We start from the raw sequence: 21,229 nt of genomic DNA on the forward strand, positions 1-21,229 counted from the left end.
AGAAGGTATTTCCTTCTGCTGAAGTGACAAATTCTTCAAATGATCTCGAAACATCAACAACAAAAATGGATCCTAAAGCCAATAATACGAAGAGAAATAAAAGAAAAAGAAGAAAATTTCAAAGGATCTCTCCTTCTTCAACAGAAACGAATTCGTCTGAATCCCATCAATCATCATGGGACCCCCAATATCGATCCGTAACTAGCCTATATGAAGATCGTGGAAGGAAGTATTCAATGACTTTATGGAAATTGAATCTTTACAACAATGGGATTCTACATTACAAAGTCCAAATTATGGATTACTTCCACATATCCAAAGATTATAATCGCTTCTATTTTGATGGACACAAAGAATGTAATTTTGAATGATGGAATCGTTGACAGTGTTTACAGCGCGCCTCGGATGTACACGGGGAATGATATTTGCTAAGACAATTTCTACAGAGGTTACGTTGTTTTACGAACTCCCATCGTTTAGGTACAGTTAATTTATCGAATTCTCTACATTGAAATAAATAATGCTCCGTGGCTTGACAATATTCACAATTTTTTGATGCAGTAAAAAAGACGCGATTTCCTTCAACGTTTCTCCATGCCTTGGATTCATTTGAAGAATCGATAAAAGGTCGTTTATTAATATTACTCTTGTTAGAATTAGACACGGATTTAGTGTGCATGCGCGAAATAGTTGCTTCCAAAAACTTGAACATATCGTTAACAGTAGGGGAATCGTTCGGTTTGAGAGTATCCTGCCATTTTTCAGCAATGGGATCCGGTAAAATCCTTTCGATGTGCCAAATAAAGCATTCATGATTTGGTGGGCATCTAAGAGTTTCGAGGGATGTTAAATTTTGTCGTACAGTGTTGAGTATATGTCCAAGGGTGGCTGGGTTAGCCGTTTCCGGTTTTTTGAGATTAAATATCGCCCCGATGTGTTTGCTTCTCAATACCCTCTTAAGTTCATAGGTTCCCTTAAGGATGGACCAAGCCACCTGATAATTGGCATCCGAAGCCTGTAAATGTATGATCCGTTGCGCGGCCTCTCCCTTCAGACTCGTTTTTAAATATTGAAATTTTATAATATCGGCAATATCGTCGCGTCGATCAATAATACTCTGAAATAAGTTTGAGAAAGATATCCACTCGTTATAATCTCCGGAGAAGGTGGGTAGTTGTGGTACCGGCAGTCTTTGCAAAGTTTGTTTTTCAGTTTGAGTTGAATTCCCGAGAATTGTACTGTTCGCGAGAGGGCCGTCTTTCGCGAGATGTTCAGCAATTTCGTAATATCCGTCGGATACATGTGTGAAGTGTTCTGTTTCGGCTGCCGTAGGTTGACACGCGATCAATTCATTGTAAAGCTCTTCGTATTCGCGGAATGCAACTGTGACGCGTTCGAATCGTAACCGTACTCGCAAATCGGATATTTCTTGGGTATTTATTGAATCGACTAATTGATCAATGTGGCATGTTACTACGTTACGTTTTCTCTCGATCGGCGAAATGGTCTCGTCTCCTTCCTGGTCCGTCATTTCAATAATTAGATATTTAAAACTGGGTATTGAGATTCAAGTTGTACTGATGATAATGAGATTGAAAGAAATTCGACTGCACGACTCGCAAATCACCGTAATTAACCGATAAATTCAAATAATTGAGGCGATCCCAAGAGTCAGACAGTCCAAATCCCCAATTGATCGCGAAGAATTATAATGTAATTAATTAACGTAATCGATTGACCCCGATGATCACTACAATGAAATGATCCTCAGATCAAATAATTGACGGGATCAGATTAGTCAATCGACTTAGCAATTTTAATTTTAATAGATACTTCAGTTATTTGATACTTCGAAGACTTGAGCAATTCACTGATCGCAACAATTAAATGGTCTTGCGACAAATAATTGATGTAATCCCAGAATTACACAGCTCAATCCGAAATAAGACAACAACCCAAATATAATGAAATTAAATATCAAATATATTAAAATTAAATAATTAAACATTAATAGTAAGATTCACTCGTTTATGATGAGTTGAAAAACTCAGTAAATTTATGACAAAAATTAAGTATTGTGATCCGATTGTAATAAAAATTAAATGATATTAAAATGAAATCAAATCAAATTATAGAATCAGTGTTGAATTGAATGAATGATAAGAATGAAAAATACTGCCAATGGCGAATAAATGTTTAATAAATTTTGAACTTAGCTGGATTTCACTGCAGATGATCCTCCAGATGCGGCGGTGTCAACGGTCGGTAATATATGAATGACGTTTTGAATCAAATTGTATCCACACTTGATATTGATATTTATTTGAATATATTTTATTTGAATATATTTTAATTGTCCAATCGAGTTACCTCACAGGAGGCACCAAAATGTTTGTGGGAAAATGTTTCCCTTTTTATTAAACGTTATTTTTTATTGTCTAAATTTATCTGTAAATTAATTTAAATTAGTAATTGGAATTTGATTAATTTATTGTAATGATAGGTAGGATGTGATAGGTATTGTTTAATAAAACTCGTGGTTTGGGTATATCAAAAATGAAGAATATATTTTGACCCAAAAAATTGAGGGAAAGCGCTACGGCATAAAACCCTTTGAAGAAGTACAATGAACAAGATTGAGAATGTTAAGATAATGAGAATGAGGGTAACTCGTTGAACAATTGACACAAATGAAATATAGAGATGTGTGTGTGTGTGTGTGTGAATGTGTACTGTGATGATAGAGAGTCCCCTGCGGGACAGTTAAATAGTACTTGGTACTAATGCGTTGGTAAAGAGTCCACTGTGGGACAGTTAAATAGTACTTGGTACTAATGCGTTGGTAAAGAGTCCACTGTGGGACAGTTAAATAGTACTTGGTACTAATGCGTATGTAAAGAGTCCACTGCGGGACAGTTAAATAGTACTTGGTACTAATGCTAGCGAATGAATGGGTGAAAGCTTTCGGTGCGCTGAGGCGAGTCTACCGATTGATCAGATCGGCGATATAAACTATCAAATTGTAATGGGATATTCCAAAGACAATATGACGCTGAATTATTATTATTATTATTATTGTTATTTTGCAACAGAGGCGATTGGTTTAACTGCAGTTAATTGAAATCTCATCAATTGGATTGATGGATGCTGTTAGCACGTGGCTATTGCACGAATGAGGTTAGATATGATATCTATATGACAACGGCTAAATGCGTTGATAATAATTGAAGCGCGAACAAATCAAATTTTAGTTTTATGTGTATTATGATTATCACGTATGTATGATAATTATTAATGCTTAATTATTGCAAGGTAATTAAGATGTAAACGAACAGATCGGTGAATTGAATGAATTTAATGTAAGATAATAATTATTAAACATTCAATATTATTTGAATCGATTATTATTTGATATTAGTACGAATATTAATATTAAATATCGAATTCAATCCTATCGAATAATTAATAGAACACGATTAAGTATTTGAGATTTAATGGGTGAGACCCACGCGCAACAAGTCCCGGCGTGTTTTTACTACGACGTAATAAAACACCCGGTCTTTATTTAATTCCCGAAATATTATTGAAACTCAACGAAATAATGAATAAAATTTATGAAACCGTATTAATTAATACTTATCTCGACACGATGGCACGAATTCGTAATTGATAATCAATTAATTAACAATTATTGTTAACTTTAATATTGGCTTGGCAATGTAGCGGATAGAATGTTCACAGCGAGTGTGTACAGTATGAAGACTTGTGGTCAACTGACGAAAAGACGCGGTGACGCCGGGTCGTCGTTTCGACGGAACGGAAAAATTCAGACACCCAAACGACAGAGATATACTGAAGGCGTGAGTGCAACGAAGATGCACTGAGAAACCGACGCTATGTTTAGCGCGCGCGTTCGCGATGCGACCCGAGTTGGCGACGAGATGGTTTTTAACACCGCTAGATGGAGACCGGTTTAAATGTTTTAAATTTTAAATATTATTATGATGACAATTGTCTCCGGACTTCCGTTTTCGACGGAACAATTATTATATAAATAATTAATAAAAATCAAAACCTTTTATAAAAAATATAATTAGAAAATATAAAAAAAAATCAAATGTATTCAGACAAAAATTTAGATAAATAAATTACAATTAATTACTAATTTTGCTAAACTTTACTCAGCTCTCAGCTTAGTGAAATTTCTATATGCGTATAGTAATGTTACTATACACTTTTTAAAAAGAATTCGAGCTATTTACTATATGCGTATTGTAATTTCACTAAACTTTCCCTCAATATAATTTTAGTAATATCTATTGAATTTATTGTAACTGTACTAAAGAATTTTCACACATAATCTTGACAATTTTACAAGATAGATATTGTAATTTTACAAAATTTTTATTGGCAACTAGTGTAGTAAAATTACAATACGCATATTGTAATTTCACAAAACTTTTATTGGTAATTAGTTTAGTAAAATTAGAATACTCATATTGTAATTTTACTATACTTATAGTTCACAAAAGTTCAGTGTAATTACAATTCGATTACTGTAATATTACTCAACTATTATACAAAAAATGTTTATAAACATGAAGTACACGCCCAAAACGTTAACTTTCTACACTACGACTGAAGTAGATCACAAGATCATTTCAGAATTCCTAGATAAACATAAAATCCAGTATCACACGTTCTCACGTAAAAATGAACGTGGCCAAAAATTTGTTATTAAAGGTCTTCCACCGCTTGGTATCGAGGACATCATCGAAGATCTAAATAACCAGGGTGTAAGCCCCAAAAAAGTAGCACTCATGAAAAGACCAAGAGACGCTAAGACAAAAAATGAAGAAGAAGAAGAAGTGGCTACGTATTATATGGCAGCCCCACACGACGCGGATACAACAGCTATCTTTAAAATAAGATTCATTTGCGGAGTAAAAGTCAAATGGGAAAAATATAAAAACCCTAAGCGTGTGACGCAATGTTATAACTGCCAAAGGTTCGGACACGGAACAACTAATTGCCATAACAAGCCGAGGTGCGTCAAATGTGCCGGTGATCATGCCGCAAAAGACTGCAAACTCGATAAAAATGACAAACTGAAATGCGCCAATTGTAAAGGTGAACATCCAGCTAACTTCTCAAAATGTCCATCATATCTCTCACATCTGGAAGCCATTGACCAAAGGAGACTGAAAGCGACTACCTTTTCGAAACCAAATAAGCCACCAGCGCCATCACACTCGATCCAGAACTTTCCTTTCCTACCTAGGGAACTACAACAGCACCAACATACAGGAACTTCAACAAGCCACAACTGCGATAACCAAACAACAAAAAGCGGTAATTTTATTCCTGCCAATAGTAATGTAGTAAAGACTGATAACTTAAAAGAAAAACTTAGCGACATTAACGAATTAATGTCTGAACTAAATACCTTAAATCAACTATGTAACATCAAGTCTATGTTATCAATGGTTAAACAGCTAAACAGTAAAATGAAACTATGTAAAGACAACACAGCCAAATGCCTAACTTTTTTCAAATTTATCGAAGAATTGAATAATGGCGAATAGAAATAATGTAACTAGTAACTTAAAAATAGCCCATTGGAATGCCAATGGGTTAATGCAGAAATGGACTGAATTAAAAAGATTTATTAACCATAATAACATAGACGTGATGCTTCTAAATGAAATTCGTACACCATAAAAGTATTCGTACACCTTAAGAGGCTTTTCAAGCTATAGGTTAGATAGGCCGGGCCAGCACGCTGGCGGTGGCCTATTGATACTAGTCAATAATAACGTCAAACATAGCCCAATAACCATAAATTATAATTTTTCATCAATAGAAGCCATTGGGGTAAAATTAGAGAATAACTTAGCTATTCTATCGGTTTATGCCAGACCAGAAATAAATAAAAAAGTAAACGTAATAGATACAACAGATCTTGACCAGTTGATGGGTTGTGCTTCTAAAGTCATAGCTATAGGGGACTATAACGCAAAACACCAGGTATGGGGTTGTAAAGTATCTAACACGAGTGGCCGCGTAATTCAAAGGTATACAAATAGCAAACAACTATCCGTTGTGGCACCACAACAATACACCTTATATCCAACTAATGGCGGCCAAGCTAGCATAGTAGACTTTGCAATAGTAAAAAACTGTAATTCCATTTCAAACATAGAAACTATCAATGATCTTGATTCTGACCACCTGCCTGTGTACCTTGAATTAGGCACCACCAACAACATAAGACATGACCCAAAATTTATGACTGACTATAAAAACGCTGACTGGCAACTTTTTAGAACGATTATCAAAGACAAACTGACGGTTAACTATAAAATTAAAACTAAAGAAGAAGTAGATGACACTATCAATTCGCTAGAGTCAATCATTAACAAAGCTAAAGACCGAGCCATCCCACATAAACCCCTACAACCCGAGAGAATAGAACTTCCAGATTAAATACAAGAACTCATACGTAAAAGAAACGCGATAAGGTGCAAATACCAAAGAACTAAACAAGACATTTACAGACGACAGAAAAATAATCTCACAAATATAATAACTAGAGAGATACGTGAGTTGAACAATGAAACTTAGGATAAAAAATTACAAAACCTAAACGTTAAAGATAACTCTATCTGGAAAACGGCTAAATCATTTACAAAAAAATTAGATAACAAAATTCCAACTCTACACGGACCGAATGGTTTAGCATTTACTGATACTGATAAGGCTAACGTGCTGGCAGAAAGTTTCGAGAAAGTACACCATCTAACCGAAAACAACGGCGACGATGAAACAGAAAGTCTAGTAAACCATGTATACAAAGAAATTACAAACACAGACATGAACAGAGACGACGTAAACTTGACAACACCAAACGAAATACTCAAAGCTATAAAGAAAACCAAAGCAAAAAAAGCCCCGGGGCCAAATGGAATACAAAATATTCTATTAAAAAATCTTCCCAAAAATAGTATATTACACACCTAGGGAAGTAAAGTAAGAAATGTCTCAGATCACATGTAATTGTTGGCCGAGACGAAGCCGAGGTCAACAAACACGTGATTTGAGGCTTTCTTATTTACTTCCCTAGGAGTGTATACTATTTTTCTCCTCGGCGGAGGCGGAAACCGGCAACTTCGTTTTGCACAGCGGGACGAAAGTTGACGCTTTCCGCCCGGAGGTGAGAAAAGCCATTGTTCAACTCATGTATATCTTTAACACTTACATGTCAATATCTTACTTCCCTGACGTATGGAAAAAAGCCAATATATTGGCCTTTCCCAAACCGAGCAAAGACAAACTGTTCCCCCAAAACTATCGTCCTATTAGCTTACTCCCTACCTTAAGCAAAATATTTGAAATAATTATACACAATAGTGTAACGGGGTAAATTGAATTTACCGCGTTCAAATAAATTCAAAATAAAATCTATTGTTCACACCGTCGATATAGTTGCAATACCACCCAGGGTTATCCGCGTAGGTTGCGACTAGTCGACCGGGGAGTGAAAATTGGAGGCTCGTCTGTCAGTCCCCAATTAGCGTTAAGTAGGAGTGACCGATAACCGAAGACACCCGAAGTCATACGGGGTGTAAGATTTTATAAACGGAAGCCGGAACGGAAAGCGGCACTTGTCACGAGAGCGACTGGACCGCCAAGACGTAGAAAAGTGAGTGGACAGCTGAATAGACGCCACCAACAGACGCCAATAAATTCATCAGCAGGTGAAGGAGAGAACGCGGGTTGGTGTGAGAGAAAGAGAGAGAGGACAAGTACCGGACAGGACCAGACAATAAAACACAAAAGAGACGGACAAAAAGGAAAATACCCGAAACCCAGGACGTGACCAGGACAAATAAAACGACGAGGACAAACCTGTGAAAATTTAATTGTTGTAAAGGTATTTATATAAATTTATTCCAGGCCGGAAGCCGGAAAAATTTATTAAGTATTTAGTCGTATATCTGGTATCGTCGTGTCATAATTAATTTGGGAAATTAACAATTATAAATTGGCTAGAATTAAAATAGATAAATTAATTAAATTAATTGACTCCAGGCAGGTTGCCGGAGCTATTGCGTAGTAAAATATTTCCAGGCAGTTCGCCGGAAATGTTCTAGAAATTTCCAGGTAGATCGTGTAACCCACGTACCGGAAATTATTGAGTCTAGTCAATAATAGAGTCCGTAGAATAATTAAATTAATTAATAATATAAATTAAAATTAATTAAAACTAAAATAAAGAAAATTAATATCTCGGTAATAAACATCAAGTCCGTAGTCAAGGTCACCGGTAGTGACAAGTCAAATTATTAATTAAGGGAAATTAATTTAAACAAAATAATTAATTAAATAAATAAATAAATTAAGTGAAGAAAATAAAGGAAATAAATGGAAAAGAGAAATTTAAGAATTATATCGTTATAAAAATAATCGAGTACTAGAAAGAAAGAAACGTTGATAAAGTTTGGGAAAAGTTATTGGAACGGGAAGATTAAAACACGTAAAGGAATCAATAAGATAATAAACAATAAATAATTAATTAATTGAATTAATCTCTTTAACCAAAATATTTAATTAATTAATTTATTTATTAAAAAGTTGTGGAGGAAATTAGCCGATGGCAGGACGCCATTTAGTAATAAAATCAGTGTGAGTGTAAAATAGTCCAGGGGACTGAGAGTGAGTGTGTGTGTAAAATAGATCAGGATGATCAAGATTTTAGAAATTAGAAAATAAGGTCTCGCGAAGGTTAAGCGATTTTAAATTTAGTTGCCAAAGGTAGTTGGCTAGTAAGGTCTAAAAGTGTGTGTGTGATATACCAAAGGTAACGGCTATATTTTAACTATTGCGGGTCATTAACAAAATAAAAGGTTTATATAAAAAGGTTTATAAGGTATATAGTTATAAGGTTTATAAAAAGTTATAAGGGTTATATAAGATATAAGGTTAATAAGATATAAGGTTTATAAGGTTTATAAAGGTTTATAAGTTACAAGGTTATAAGATAAAAAGTTAAAAGGTTCAATTAAATAAAAGGTATAAAAGTGAACGTTAAAATTATATTGATTAATTATAAATTATCCTTCCTCTTCCTTCTCTTACAATTAACAAAAATTACACCGACCCTGACGATCCAAGATCCGGCTCTGGGAGGCCGTTATTACTTCCAGTGGCGCCCTTAGTAAGGACGACCAGAGTAACAGCTTAGCCCTGTTATAATCGAATCAAGAAACACGAATTTAAAAACAGAATCATGAGGGAGGAACAGTTTCGCTTTCGTGACAAAAGAAGCACATTCCATCAACTCGCAAGAATTGCAAATTATATAGCAACTAATTTCAATCTCAATAAATCTACGGCCATGATCCTACTGGACATCGAGAAGGCCTTCGACACGGTCTGGCATAAAGGCCTCCTCTATAAATTAAAACTCATTGGTATGCCAATGTATATCACTAAATTGCTGCAAAGCTACCTCAAAAAAAGAACATGCAGTGTCGTTGTGAATGGTGCTGCATCAATTGTATACAGACAGTTGTGGCTGGGGTGCCGCAAGGATCTATCCTTGGGCCACAACTCTTCTCATACTACATAAATGATTTGCCTATAGATCCAAATACAAATACAGCGCTATTCGCTGACGACACTGCGGTGTATACAGCTTCCTGGAACAAAACCAACGCAATTAAAAAACTGCAAAATAGAGTTCTATGACAAATGGAAAATTAAAATTAACGCGGGCAAAACTGAAAGCATTATCTTTAGCTATAAAAAGAAGTTAAAGAAAGGAGAAAAAAATCTCAATATTACAATAAATAATGAAGTAATTAAACCCAAAAGCAATGTCAAATATCTAGGAGTAACGCTAAGTAATAAATTAAATTATAAATTACATATAGCTAAAGCGTGCAATAAAGCGTATGCAATAAGGAACATTCTATTGCCACTTATAAACAAAAAGAGCAAATTATCTACAAAAAGTAAACTGATTTTATATAAAGCATTAATAAAACCGATCCTACTGTATGCAGCCCCAATATGGGGTAATGCTGCTAAGTCGCACATTTATAAAATACAAACTGTCCAAAATAAAATTTTAAGAGTAATAGCAAATGCGGGACCTGAAGAATCTAATATTACAATAAGAAATAAGCTAAAAATAAATGATATTACAAACGACATTTATATGCAATCGAAAAAGTTTTACGGTACTAGTATAAGACAACATAACATATTAAATGATGTGGGATCATTAAATAAAGATAACACACCGTTTAGAATTGAACATAAGTTACCCCACAGCTTGCTGTGAGACGATCCATGTAAATAGCTAGATGTAAGTAGTCATAAGATGTAAATAATAGTACGTAAGTAGTGTATAAGTTAGTAAGTAAGCAGAAAAAATGATCTTATGGGTTTTTTCACAAATTTTTACCCAATACAAATATAAGAACTCACAAGAAACATCTCTTAAATGTATAAAACCACAAATATCATTTAATTATAGAACGAATTTAACTGGTTAAATTGCGCAAGCAATAGGTACAGAATAAAATAAAACTGTAAAAACTCGTATACTCTGTATACATATAAATGACAAATAAAAATACTATTCAAAATGAAAATGAAACAATAGGCCATTCGGCATCCGAAATGGAAGTAGATTTCTGTTCAGTCACGAGCTTAATCATTTTGAAAAGCTTCGTGTACTTTCGCTACGTACGGGAGCAGCCGAACTCGCTACTGACTTGAATGTCAGAATAGTGCCGGGTCACTCGCTATCTGGGCCCGACACCTGCAATTTCTTACTCATGACCGTGCCACGTCGGCAATCAGAGAAATTGGCGGCTAACTATTTCCTGTTGGCGCGCTTTTAAGCCAATGGAAAAATTCGTTACTGCAGCCATGCTGCCACGTCACCACCGAGCAGCCACGAAGGAAGAAGACGATGTCTATTTCCAATCTACATCGATCAGTTCGAATACAGCTTTCCATCTAACCGCTTCGATCAATATATCACTAGTGTGATATAAGTCTGAACCGCTCCGCTAAATCTCCGCTTAACTATTCTCAATAATTAGCTAGTATATCAAGGCTACTAATTATTGAGTATATATTGAATTGTTGCTCGCGTCTTATTAAGTATAAATTACTATCGCGTCATTAACCGCTACCGACCACGTGTCGAGTTTATACGCGTATTCGCTTACAGTCGCATTCGCTATCGCGTATCTTGTAGTTGCATTCGCTATTTTTCTCATAGTTTTAGTGTACATATTGTTTAATAAAGATCTATTCTGTTATCTGTAATTTGTGTTAATTGTTAGTTATTGAATTAACCACACCTACACCAGAATCCCACAGAGCATTCGCTCATTTTACAATTTCTATATATAATGATTTAATAATCATCCATCAAAAATTTTCAAAGATATAAACAATGGCATTATTACCATAACACATGGGCCAATTTATGTGACTTTAAACCCTTATTAAAGTGGAACAATCATCAGAAAACAAAAAATTAAAAAAGGAAAATGTACCTTTTTCTATCGGCTACCAAGTTCTTTTTACATAATAAGAATAGATATACCCGTTAAAAAGTTATTTACGAAAAAAAGCCGAAAAAGTAGGATTTTTCGTTATTTTCGGAATTTCAAATGTCCACCATTTCTAAACTAGTTGACCGATTTTGCTCATCTTCGAACTTAACCCTGATAAAATAGAACGATTTGTGACGATTAAAACTGTTTTCATCATTCTAAATCTTCATGAATCGTCAATTGATGATTGAAGAAGATTAATATTGATTAAATTTTTAATCGTTTTAAATCGTCTTTAATCTTCATGCGGAACCAGAAATTGCAATATAATTTTACGATTAAAGACGATTCATGGCAATTTGAAATTTTTAATCGTCTTTATCGTTAATCGTAAAATACTATTGCAATTTCTGGTTCTGCAAGAGGATTAAAAACGATTTGAAATTTTAGTCGTCATTAATCGTTTTAATCGTAATAGTATATTGTACAACTAGTGCGGTCGTCAATTGCCCACGAGAGCAAAGTTGAGCGCACGAACGAAGTGAGTGCGCTCATTTGATCGTGTGGGTAATCGGCAACTTACCGCGCGAATTGAACATACATTTTTTTATTATTAATGCGATATGAGTACTATGTTAATGCTCGCTGTTTTGTTGACCAAGTAGCTTTTTGCTGATTCAACTGTTGCCGCGACATTTTTGTGGGTTATACGATAATCTGCATGTGGCAAGTAATTTTGATAATCGTATAACGCACACAAATATCGTGGAAACAGTTGAATGGGCAAACAGCTATTTGGCGAACAAAAGAGCATGCACTTCGATAGCACTTATATCGCATGAATGATAAAAAATAATAAATCGTCTTTTGACGATTGGAGACAATTAAATGTGAAAATCCATGACGATTATGACGATTAATGATCCCTGGCGGTTTTAAATCAACCTGGAAACACCCTGGAAGTGGAAACACGGTGGATCCAGGGTGGTTACACGGTATTTCCACGATGGTTACACGGTGTACCCACCATGATTCCACGGTGTATTCACCATGATTCCACGGTGTATTCACCGAGATTCCACGGTGTATCCACGGTGATTACAGTGTGTACGTTGAATCACGGTGGGTACACCGTGTAACCACCGTGGAATCAGGGTGATAAAATGAAAAAAACGCACCGTGATTCCAGGGTGTTTCCAGGGTGATTCAAAACCGCCAGGGATGATTAAATTTTTAATCGTCACAAATCGTTTTGTTTAATCAGGGTTAATCGTGATGATCGTTCATAGAATAAGTGTGCCAAGTTTTATTAAGATCCGTTAAAAATTGTGGCCGCTATCGTCGCAACATGGCGCGTTATATTACACATATATTAGAGTGGTCCAAAAAAAACAGTTTTTTTTTTTTTAAGGGCTATTATCTCAAAAGCTTCTCTAAAGTATAAAAAAAATTCCCTCTAAAGCGCAGCTTGATATCTCCATTCTTCAAGAAGCTCAATACATTAATATTTTCCCATTTAAATAACACGTAAAAAAAATTTTTTTACGATTTCATCCGGTAAAACTACGAAAAAAATTTTTCTCTGAATGTTCCATCAATTATTCTTGTAGGAAATTTAATTCTCTACAAAAAAGTATTAAATAAGTTTTTTCGTAATCCTAACGGGTAAAAAGTTATTGAGCTTTAAATATTCGTAATAAAAGAAAATTTAATTAGATATGAAGAAAATTAAATTCAGTATCCATCCGCAAGTACTAGCTTTAATTGAAAAATATAATGAATTTAGGAGAAAACGTAAAGAACAGAAACAATATCTGTTACAAATAGTTGCTGATCATAGGAAAAAACATCCAAATTGTAATAAGAAAAATTAATCATAATTATATAAACGATTGTTAAATTATTTATTTATTATAAACAGTTTAGAGTTTGATTAATTTCGAAATAAATACATGCAGTCACCAAAAAAGTTTTCAAAAAGTTGAAAATTATTTCAAATCTATAAAAATTAAATAAATTATCTAGTAATGGTGTCAATTCCATTAAAGAGTTGCGCGAACTATTTTCCTTCAAATTTACGTAGTAACGAGTACTTAAAGCTCAATAACTTTTTAACCGTTAAGATAATGAAAAAACTATTTCAAAACTTTTTTGTAGAGAATTAAATTTCCTACAAAAATGATTGATGGAAAATACAGAAAAAAAATTTTTTACTATTATAAATGGGAAAATATAAATGTATTGAGCTTCTTGAAGAATTGAGATATCAAGCTGCGCTTTGAAGGGAATTCTTTTTATACCTTAGAGAAGCTTTTGGAATGATAGCCAAAAAAATTTTTTTTTTTTGGACTACTCTAATATATATGTAAACTTTTGAACCAATGGTATTTTTGGAACCTACTCGATGAATTATGATAGATTATGGCAAAATTCTTTGAAAATTCCACCATGAGGACAAATGCAAAAGATAGATTTTTATGAAATCTACTAAAAAAAGTGACACCTACTTGCACTAACTGCAAGAAAGATCATCCTGCAAGCTTCACAAGATGTGAATTTCACCAATCATATCTGCTGTCTGTAAAACGACGAAAAAATCAAAACACAAGACCAAAGCAACTTCAGAATGGTGTACAGATGCCGCCCAACACACAGGACAACGTCCCGAATCTCGAACCTACATCATCGCCACACGGAAAAAAATTAATCGTAAATGCAACATGGTGCAGTCTTGGTAAATAAACATGATGAAATCATGTTGCATTCACATGATTTGTCATGTTTCGGCTACATGATAATCATGTTGTGGTAACATGAGAAAATCATGTGGCATTCACATGATAATCATGTTTCGGCTACATGATAATCATGTTGCGGTAAAATGAGAAAATCATGTTGCATTCACATGATCTGTCATGTTTCGGCTACATGATAATCATGTTGCTGCCACATATTGTCATGTAGCCGAAACATGACAAATCATGTTGCATTCACATGATTTTCTGATGTTACCGCAACATGATTATCAGGTAATTAATAATACTAAAAAACATGAAAATGTAGGAGAAATAACTACTCTTCTTACTGAACTAAAATCATTAGGTTCACCCTGTGTTATTAGTAGTATAATTAAACACGCAAGGATATTGGTTCAATCTCTAAAACAATGTAAAGATCGTGATGCCCAATGTGAGGCATTTGTTAAATTCTCAATTGCGTTAGGTTGCCATGGCTAATCCACGTCTTAATACTAGATTAGGACACTGGAATGCAAACGGTTTATACCATAAACGAACAGAACTAGAAAATTTTATCATAGAACATGACATAGACATAATGCTAGTCAATGAAACTAAACTAAACAAATTTAAACTAAATAGCATGCTGGGTTATCAACTAATAAGACATGACAGACTTGGCTCAACCGGGGGTGGTCTTGCAATCATAATTAAAAAATAAATCAAATTTAGTGAACTCGAAATACCTAAACTCAATGGCATAGAATCAATAGGCATCAAACTCAATAATAACGTAAACAATTATTCTACATATATACGGCCAACGATTAACAATAAACTTAATAAAATCGACGAGAAAGACCTAGAAGTATTCATGAATTCTGCACACTCAGTGATAGTACAGTAGGACCTCGTTATAAGACTAGCTCGGGGTTGTAGGGGAAAAAATTATTGGAATTGAGGTACCGCCACTATTGTGCTTAACAGCATTTGCGCCCAAACCTCGCTATAAGACTATCGCCGTTTTGCGTTTTATTTATGTATTCGGTTCAACTCTACTCTATTATACAGTGAATCTATTTAATATATAATCATAAATAAACAGAATTTTGTTGTACTTTTCTGTTAATTAATTATGTGATACCACGAAATTTTAAGTATTCTTTATGAAAATAAATTATTTAATCTACAATCTTTATGTATGTTCATTTTATCTCGATTTTAGTCGTACTGGTCGTTAGTCTTATAGCGAGGATTCGGCGCAAAACTTTTATTGAGTTGTTGGTGGGGAAAACGTTTCGAGTGAGTTTTAACAAATTGAGGGGAAGAGTCTTATAATGCGTAGTCTTATAACGAGGTCCTACTGTAGCAGGAGACCTAAACTCAAAACATACATCCTGGTACTGTAAAACCAATAACTTCAATGGTAACCTACTTTAAGAATACATAAACAAACACAATTACACAACTGAAGCTTCCAATACCTACCCCTTATACCAAGACAACGGCGGACAACCCAGCACCGTAGATATATATAGCACTTTTGAAAAATAGTCCTTATAATTGTACAATAGAAGCAATAAACACCCTAGATTCGGACCATCTCCCAATACTTATAGGCATACATTATAGACATGATTTAGATCAAGACAAAATATTTATTTTAATGTACAAAGACGCAGACTAGAAAAATTTAGGCACAATATTAATGAGAAACTCACCATTGACTCTAAAATGGAGTTCAAACATGTCAGTGTCACGATCGGAGAGAGTGAAGGCGACGGGCGAAGGATTATATTTAATTAATTATTTAGTAGAAAACTACCGGAAATATTTATTCTATTACTCAACCAAGGAGTCAAAAAGAACCGTCAAGTGGCTAGTGTGAGAATGTTAAATATTCGGTAATATTCCAGAATACTAAATAAGTCTATTTCGTGCCGAGCGGAAGTACGATAGACTATCCCGATTGTTGACCTGCGTGGCTTAGGATAGGTCCGGGATATTAGAGCGAATGGAAAGTAGGTAGGTGAATATGGGCCCTCGAGAAGTCCCTGTTCTTTACGTCTGTCTTTTTCTGTACCCGTTCACTTATGAATGTTAGAGTAAGAGGTACAAATAAGAAGAAGATATATTTTTAGAAAAGGAAACGAATTGCATATTCTTATATGTTGTTTTACATAGATGTATTACACTTTTAACAATATTTAATTAGACTTACCACTCAGGTTGAAGTGGTTTACAATTTTCGCTGATCACACTCTCTCACAGTTCACAAATTTAAATTTATGATCGCGAAATTGGACAGTTTATTTTTATTTTTAATTGCGCTGGGACACGACACTGTGGCTTCGTGAATTTAATTCAGCGGAATGAAATGCACTATTCGGACTCGAAGCTACTGGGGTACCGAGATGATGCACTCCTCTATCTATCGAATACGAATGCGAATTATTTTATTTTAATTCAGGATCTAGATCTAGGAGTCCAGATTCCTAGGCTGTGGACCGTCACGAGACCGATGATCCTGATTTGGGTAAGTTAAATCGACCGAGATTTTAACAAGTTTAAAATTTAAGTATTTGACCAAGGAGCCCGATTGCCTAGGCGGTGGACCGTCACGTGGACAACGATTAAAATTTCAGACTCTGATTTGCGATACTAATCGGACGTGGCCGTTTAGAACTAATCTTTAGGTTGATAGAATTTCGGACCGAGAACCGGCATAGATTACAACAGATTAGCGATCGACTGCCTCCGCTAGTTTTTTGGCAGTTTATATACTCTAGGTCGAATAGGGGAAGCGTATGGTTCCAATGGATTTCTTTCTGGTTTTAGCTGATCGATGTGATGGTCTAATGAAGCGTTACGTAAGGGTTCCGGATTCGGTGGTCATCTTTTGTGACAAACAAATGAGTAATCTACACTATAGGTGTATTGTTAGCTATAATTTTCGGGTTTAGGGAATTGAGATGCGTAAGTGTTCCGGGTTTGGATGTGAAAAACAAATGCGTAAGCATGTTGAGCAATCTGCGTTATAGGTCCAGTATTAGTAAAAGGGTGTCTAAATATATATCTAAATAGACAAAAATATGATGCGTGAATATTCCGGATTTGGAGGTCATCTTATGTGACAAAAACAACTGAGTAAGCCTATTGAGCAATAATTTCCGAGGTTTGGAGATAAAAATATGACTCGAAATATTGAATTTAAGTTATAAGTAACGTCAATCATTTAGCTCGTAAAATTTGTTTACCGCGGATTCATCAAAGGTACAGTGTACACGTGCACGCGTCCCAGGTAAAGTGGACGGTAATTTTATCATAATTTCAATCGTCTATCTGGTATTATGCTTACACACACACACACACACATTCTCTTGTAAATGTATTGTCACGAAAAGTACGCAGGTAGGTGTGGATGCAAGATAAGCATGCTTCTAAGCATCATCGTTAGACTGAGAAAAGATGACAGAGAGAGACAGATAGATACAACATTGTCCCATCTGTCGATCCCTGTCTGTTCACGGTCATCATGCATACACGTACATAGATACCAGAGAAAGGTCAAGTTTATTGGGTGTAGTCGAGTACTTCTTGTCAACAAAATAATGAAGTAAAAATAAAGAAAAATAAATAATGATATAAACTATTGGTTTGGTTGATTAAATCGCAATTTATGTATATATCGATTGTTACATCAGTATAGATGCCATGGCAGAATTTCTCAATATTAATAATAAATCATATTTTTTAAAAACTTTGAGGAATAGAGCAAACTTTAATTGTTAAATATTTGAGTTAAATTAACAACAATTAATTTAAAGTCAAACTTTTACTAATAACTTGACAAGTATTGATACGTTTTGAAAAATTTGGTGGCCCTGAAAAGGGCCGTTTGGTTTATTGAAAGATTAGAAAGTTTATTTAGAGCTGGTGTACTTTGTGACGGCTTTGGTTCCTTCACTGACGGCGTGCTTTGCCAATTCACCAGGCAACAAAAGACGCACTGCAGTTTGAATTTCCCGGGAGGTGATGGTGGAACGTTTGTTGTAATGCGCAAGTCTAGACGCCTCAGCTGCGATACGCTCAAAGATGTCGTTGACGAAACTGTTCATGATACTCATGGCTTTACTAGAGACACCAGTATCAGGATGAACTTGTTTCAAGACTTTGTAGATGTAGATGGCGTAACTTTCCTTACGCTTCTTCTTGCGTCCTTTTTTATCGGACTTAGTGATGTTTTTCTGGGCCTTGCCCGACTTTTTAACAGCTTTGCCACTTGTTTTAGGAGGCATGATGATCACTGATTCAACACTAGTTCAAGACTGGAGTCAAAATGTGAATTTGCCAACTTTACGTTTCTTTTTTAAGAGCTAACGCATTGGTATGATCGGACCAATGACATTGCGTACCATCGGGTGGAGGGGATACACGTAATCCTATTGGAGCGCAGGTACCGAAACAAAATAATAACAATATTAATGGCGTCGGAACCTGCGATCGAATCAAAAAAGAGTATTAATGCAGGGGATAATTCCTTCACTATGAGTGGCTCGCAGTAACCGACGTAAAGTTGGGAAATACAATGACTTTTGCTGCCAGAAGCACAATTCGTCTCTGACGCTTTTGAGTAAATTACGTGTTCCGTTCACTCTAACTTACAATCATGTCTGGTCGCGGTAAAGGTGGTAAAGTAAAGGGAAAGTCAAAGACTCGTTCAAGCCGTGCTGGACTTCAGTTCCCAGTTGGTCGTATCCATCGTATGTTACGTAAAGGTAACTACGCTGAACGCGTTGGAGCTGGGGCTCCGGTGTACTTAGCAGCTGTTATGGAATACCTCGCTGCTGAAGTACTCGAGTTGGCAGGTAACGCTGCTCGTGATAACAAGAAGACTCGTATCATTCCACGTCATCTCCAACTGGCTATCCGTAACGATGAAGAGTTAAATAAACTTCTTTCTGGAGTTACCATCGCTCAAGGTGGAGTTTTGCCCAACATCCAAGCTGTCTTATTGCCCAAGAAAACCGAAAAAAGCAGTTCTTAAATTACTTTCCCATCTCTACATAAACAAAACGGCCCTTCTCAGGGCCACCAAATTTTTCAAAACGTATTCAACTTTTTAGTTTTCAAATTCATTATAATAAGTTATCTAATGCAAAATACAATTAGCATAGTCCTATACATGATTTGATGTGACAAATTATATATACAGTAATTTAATTGTATGGTCAGAAAAATTAAAGGTTATTGAAAAAACCCTTAATTTTCAGGAGGCTATTATCTAAAAAAATGGTCGTAGAACAAAAAGAAAAACAAATTGAAGCTTTAAGTATCTAATTTTTAAACCCTGGGTTCATTTCTTTTATCTTTACTAGTTATACAAGGCCATATATTGCCAATTTCCATTCACGGCCGTGTCTGGAGTAATCATTTATGGCCATACATATATCCCAGTTAGGTCTGCCGTACATATATCAACAGATAGGTCGTTAAAGGATTTACACTTCAAAAAATTTGTATTTTATAAAATCAGAAAAATTTCATCTTAAACAATAATAAAAATTTTTAAAAACAAATCAATTTACCCATTAGCGATCAATTCGGCTTCAGGGAAAATCATAGTACACATCTCAAATAACTTCAACACACAAATCCACACTGATGCGGTACTTATATATATCGAAGAAGCCTTCGATCCCGTCTGTTACGAGAGGCTTCTTTATAAACTATACATCAGTTCAGCTTGCCCTCATATCTAAGCAAACTCATTTAAAACTATTTATTATCTAATAGACCTTTCTAAGTAATTACTAATGATGTCCCTTCGCAAAAATTAAGTATAGCCGTTTGAAGCTACATGGTTCTTTCCTGCAACCAGTACCATTCTTATATTGTATTAATAACCTATAATATAGAGGGGCAAACACTGCTCTTTTCGTTGCTTCATGCAAAAAATATCAAATTTATTCTAGAGAAACTAAATGAATTGCTCGTAAATTATGATAAATGGAAAATCAAAATCAATGCTGTCTAAACAGAGTATGATTATTAGTGATTTAGGTGAATGACGAAAATAATTTATTGCAATGAATCAAATTAAGAATATGAACGACTTAATGAATTTTCTTAGTATGAAATATTTGATGGCCCTGAAAAGGGCCGTTTGGTTTATTAATTTTTGATGTTGAAAAATAACTTAGGCACGTTCTCCTCGAATACGACGGGCCAATTGGATGTCTTTGGGCATGATGGTAACACGCTTGGCGTGGATGGCACAGAGGTTGGTGTCTTCAAAAAGACCAACGAGGTAGGCTTCGCTGGCTTCCTGGAGGGCCATTACAGCAGAGCTTTGGAATCTCAGGTCGGTCTTGAAGTCCTGAGCGATTTCACGCACCAAACGTTGGAATGGTAATTTACGGATGAGGAGCTCAGTGCTCTTCTGGTAACGACGGATCTCACGGAGAGCGACTGTTCCGGGACGGTAACGATGTGGCTTCTTGACTCCACCGGTGGCTGGCGCGCTCTTACGGGCGGCCTTGGTAGCCAGTTGTTTGCGTGGAGCCTTTCCACCAGTTGACTTACGAGCAGTTTGCTTAGTACGAGCCATGATAAGCTAGTTAATCTCCGAACAAACGTAGTATAACGTTCAGAAACTTAGAATAGAATGAGTTTTCGGAGCCGAAAATCGCCTTTTTGTCAACTCGCAGAGCCGGCGGCGCGTAATTCGTTTTTTTTCTTGGTGGAAGGGGTAATTTAGCATCACTTTGATTGGTTTATTTCCGAGAGAGGGAGAAAAATGCACTACTGCTCTGATTCGTCCAATTCTAGGGGTAGGAGTAAATCTAAGAATGTCTTTATAAAGAGGCTCAAAATCGGTTTTGGAGCATTCTCAGTCTAACTTCGTCAGTG

The 21,229-nt window shown here is 35.4% G+C and overlaps 4 protein-coding genes across 4 annotated transcripts; 1 reads left to right on the plus strand and 3 right to left on the minus strand.

Moving 5' to 3' along the window:
- Positions 1–334: 334 nt before the first annotated feature.
- On the minus strand, positions 335–1,531 carry LOC130678107 (uncharacterized). Its single transcript, XM_057485096.1, has one exon. The coding sequence runs from the start codon at positions 1,529–1,531 to the stop codon at positions 335–337; it is 1,197 nt and encodes a 398-aa protein (XP_057341079.1).
- Positions 1,532–17,983: 16,452 nt separating this feature from the next.
- LOC130678100 (histone H2B) lies at positions 17,984–18,645 on the minus strand. The gene has a single exon (XM_057485090.1). It carries the CDS (start codon positions 18,613–18,615, stop codon positions 18,241–18,243), a length of 375 nt encoding a protein of 124 aa, XP_057341073.1. The 5' UTR covers positions 18,616–18,645; the 3' UTR covers positions 17,984–18,240.
- A 298-nt stretch (positions 18,646–18,943) lies between these two features.
- On the plus strand, positions 18,944–19,372 carry LOC130678104 (histone H2A). The gene has a single exon (XM_057485094.1). The coding sequence runs from the start codon at positions 18,987–18,989 to the stop codon at positions 19,362–19,364; it is 378 nt and encodes a 125-aa protein (XP_057341077.1). The 5' UTR covers positions 18,944–18,986; the 3' UTR covers positions 19,365–19,372.
- A 1,116-nt stretch (positions 19,373–20,488) lies between these two features.
- LOC130678103 (histone H3) lies at positions 20,489–21,147 on the minus strand. The gene has a single exon (XM_057485093.1). It carries the CDS (start codon positions 20,925–20,927, stop codon positions 20,517–20,519), a length of 411 nt encoding a protein of 136 aa, XP_057341076.1. The 5' UTR covers positions 20,928–21,147; the 3' UTR covers positions 20,489–20,516.
- Positions 21,148–21,229: the final 82 nt, after the last annotated feature.

The sequence above is a fragment of the Microplitis mediator genome, unplaced genomic scaffold (assembly GCF_029852145.1).
Source record: "Microplitis mediator isolate UGA2020A unplaced genomic scaffold, iyMicMedi2.1 ctg00000142.1, whole genome shotgun sequence".
Classification (NCBI taxonomy): Eukaryota; Metazoa; Arthropoda; class Insecta; order Hymenoptera; family Braconidae; genus Microplitis; species Microplitis mediator.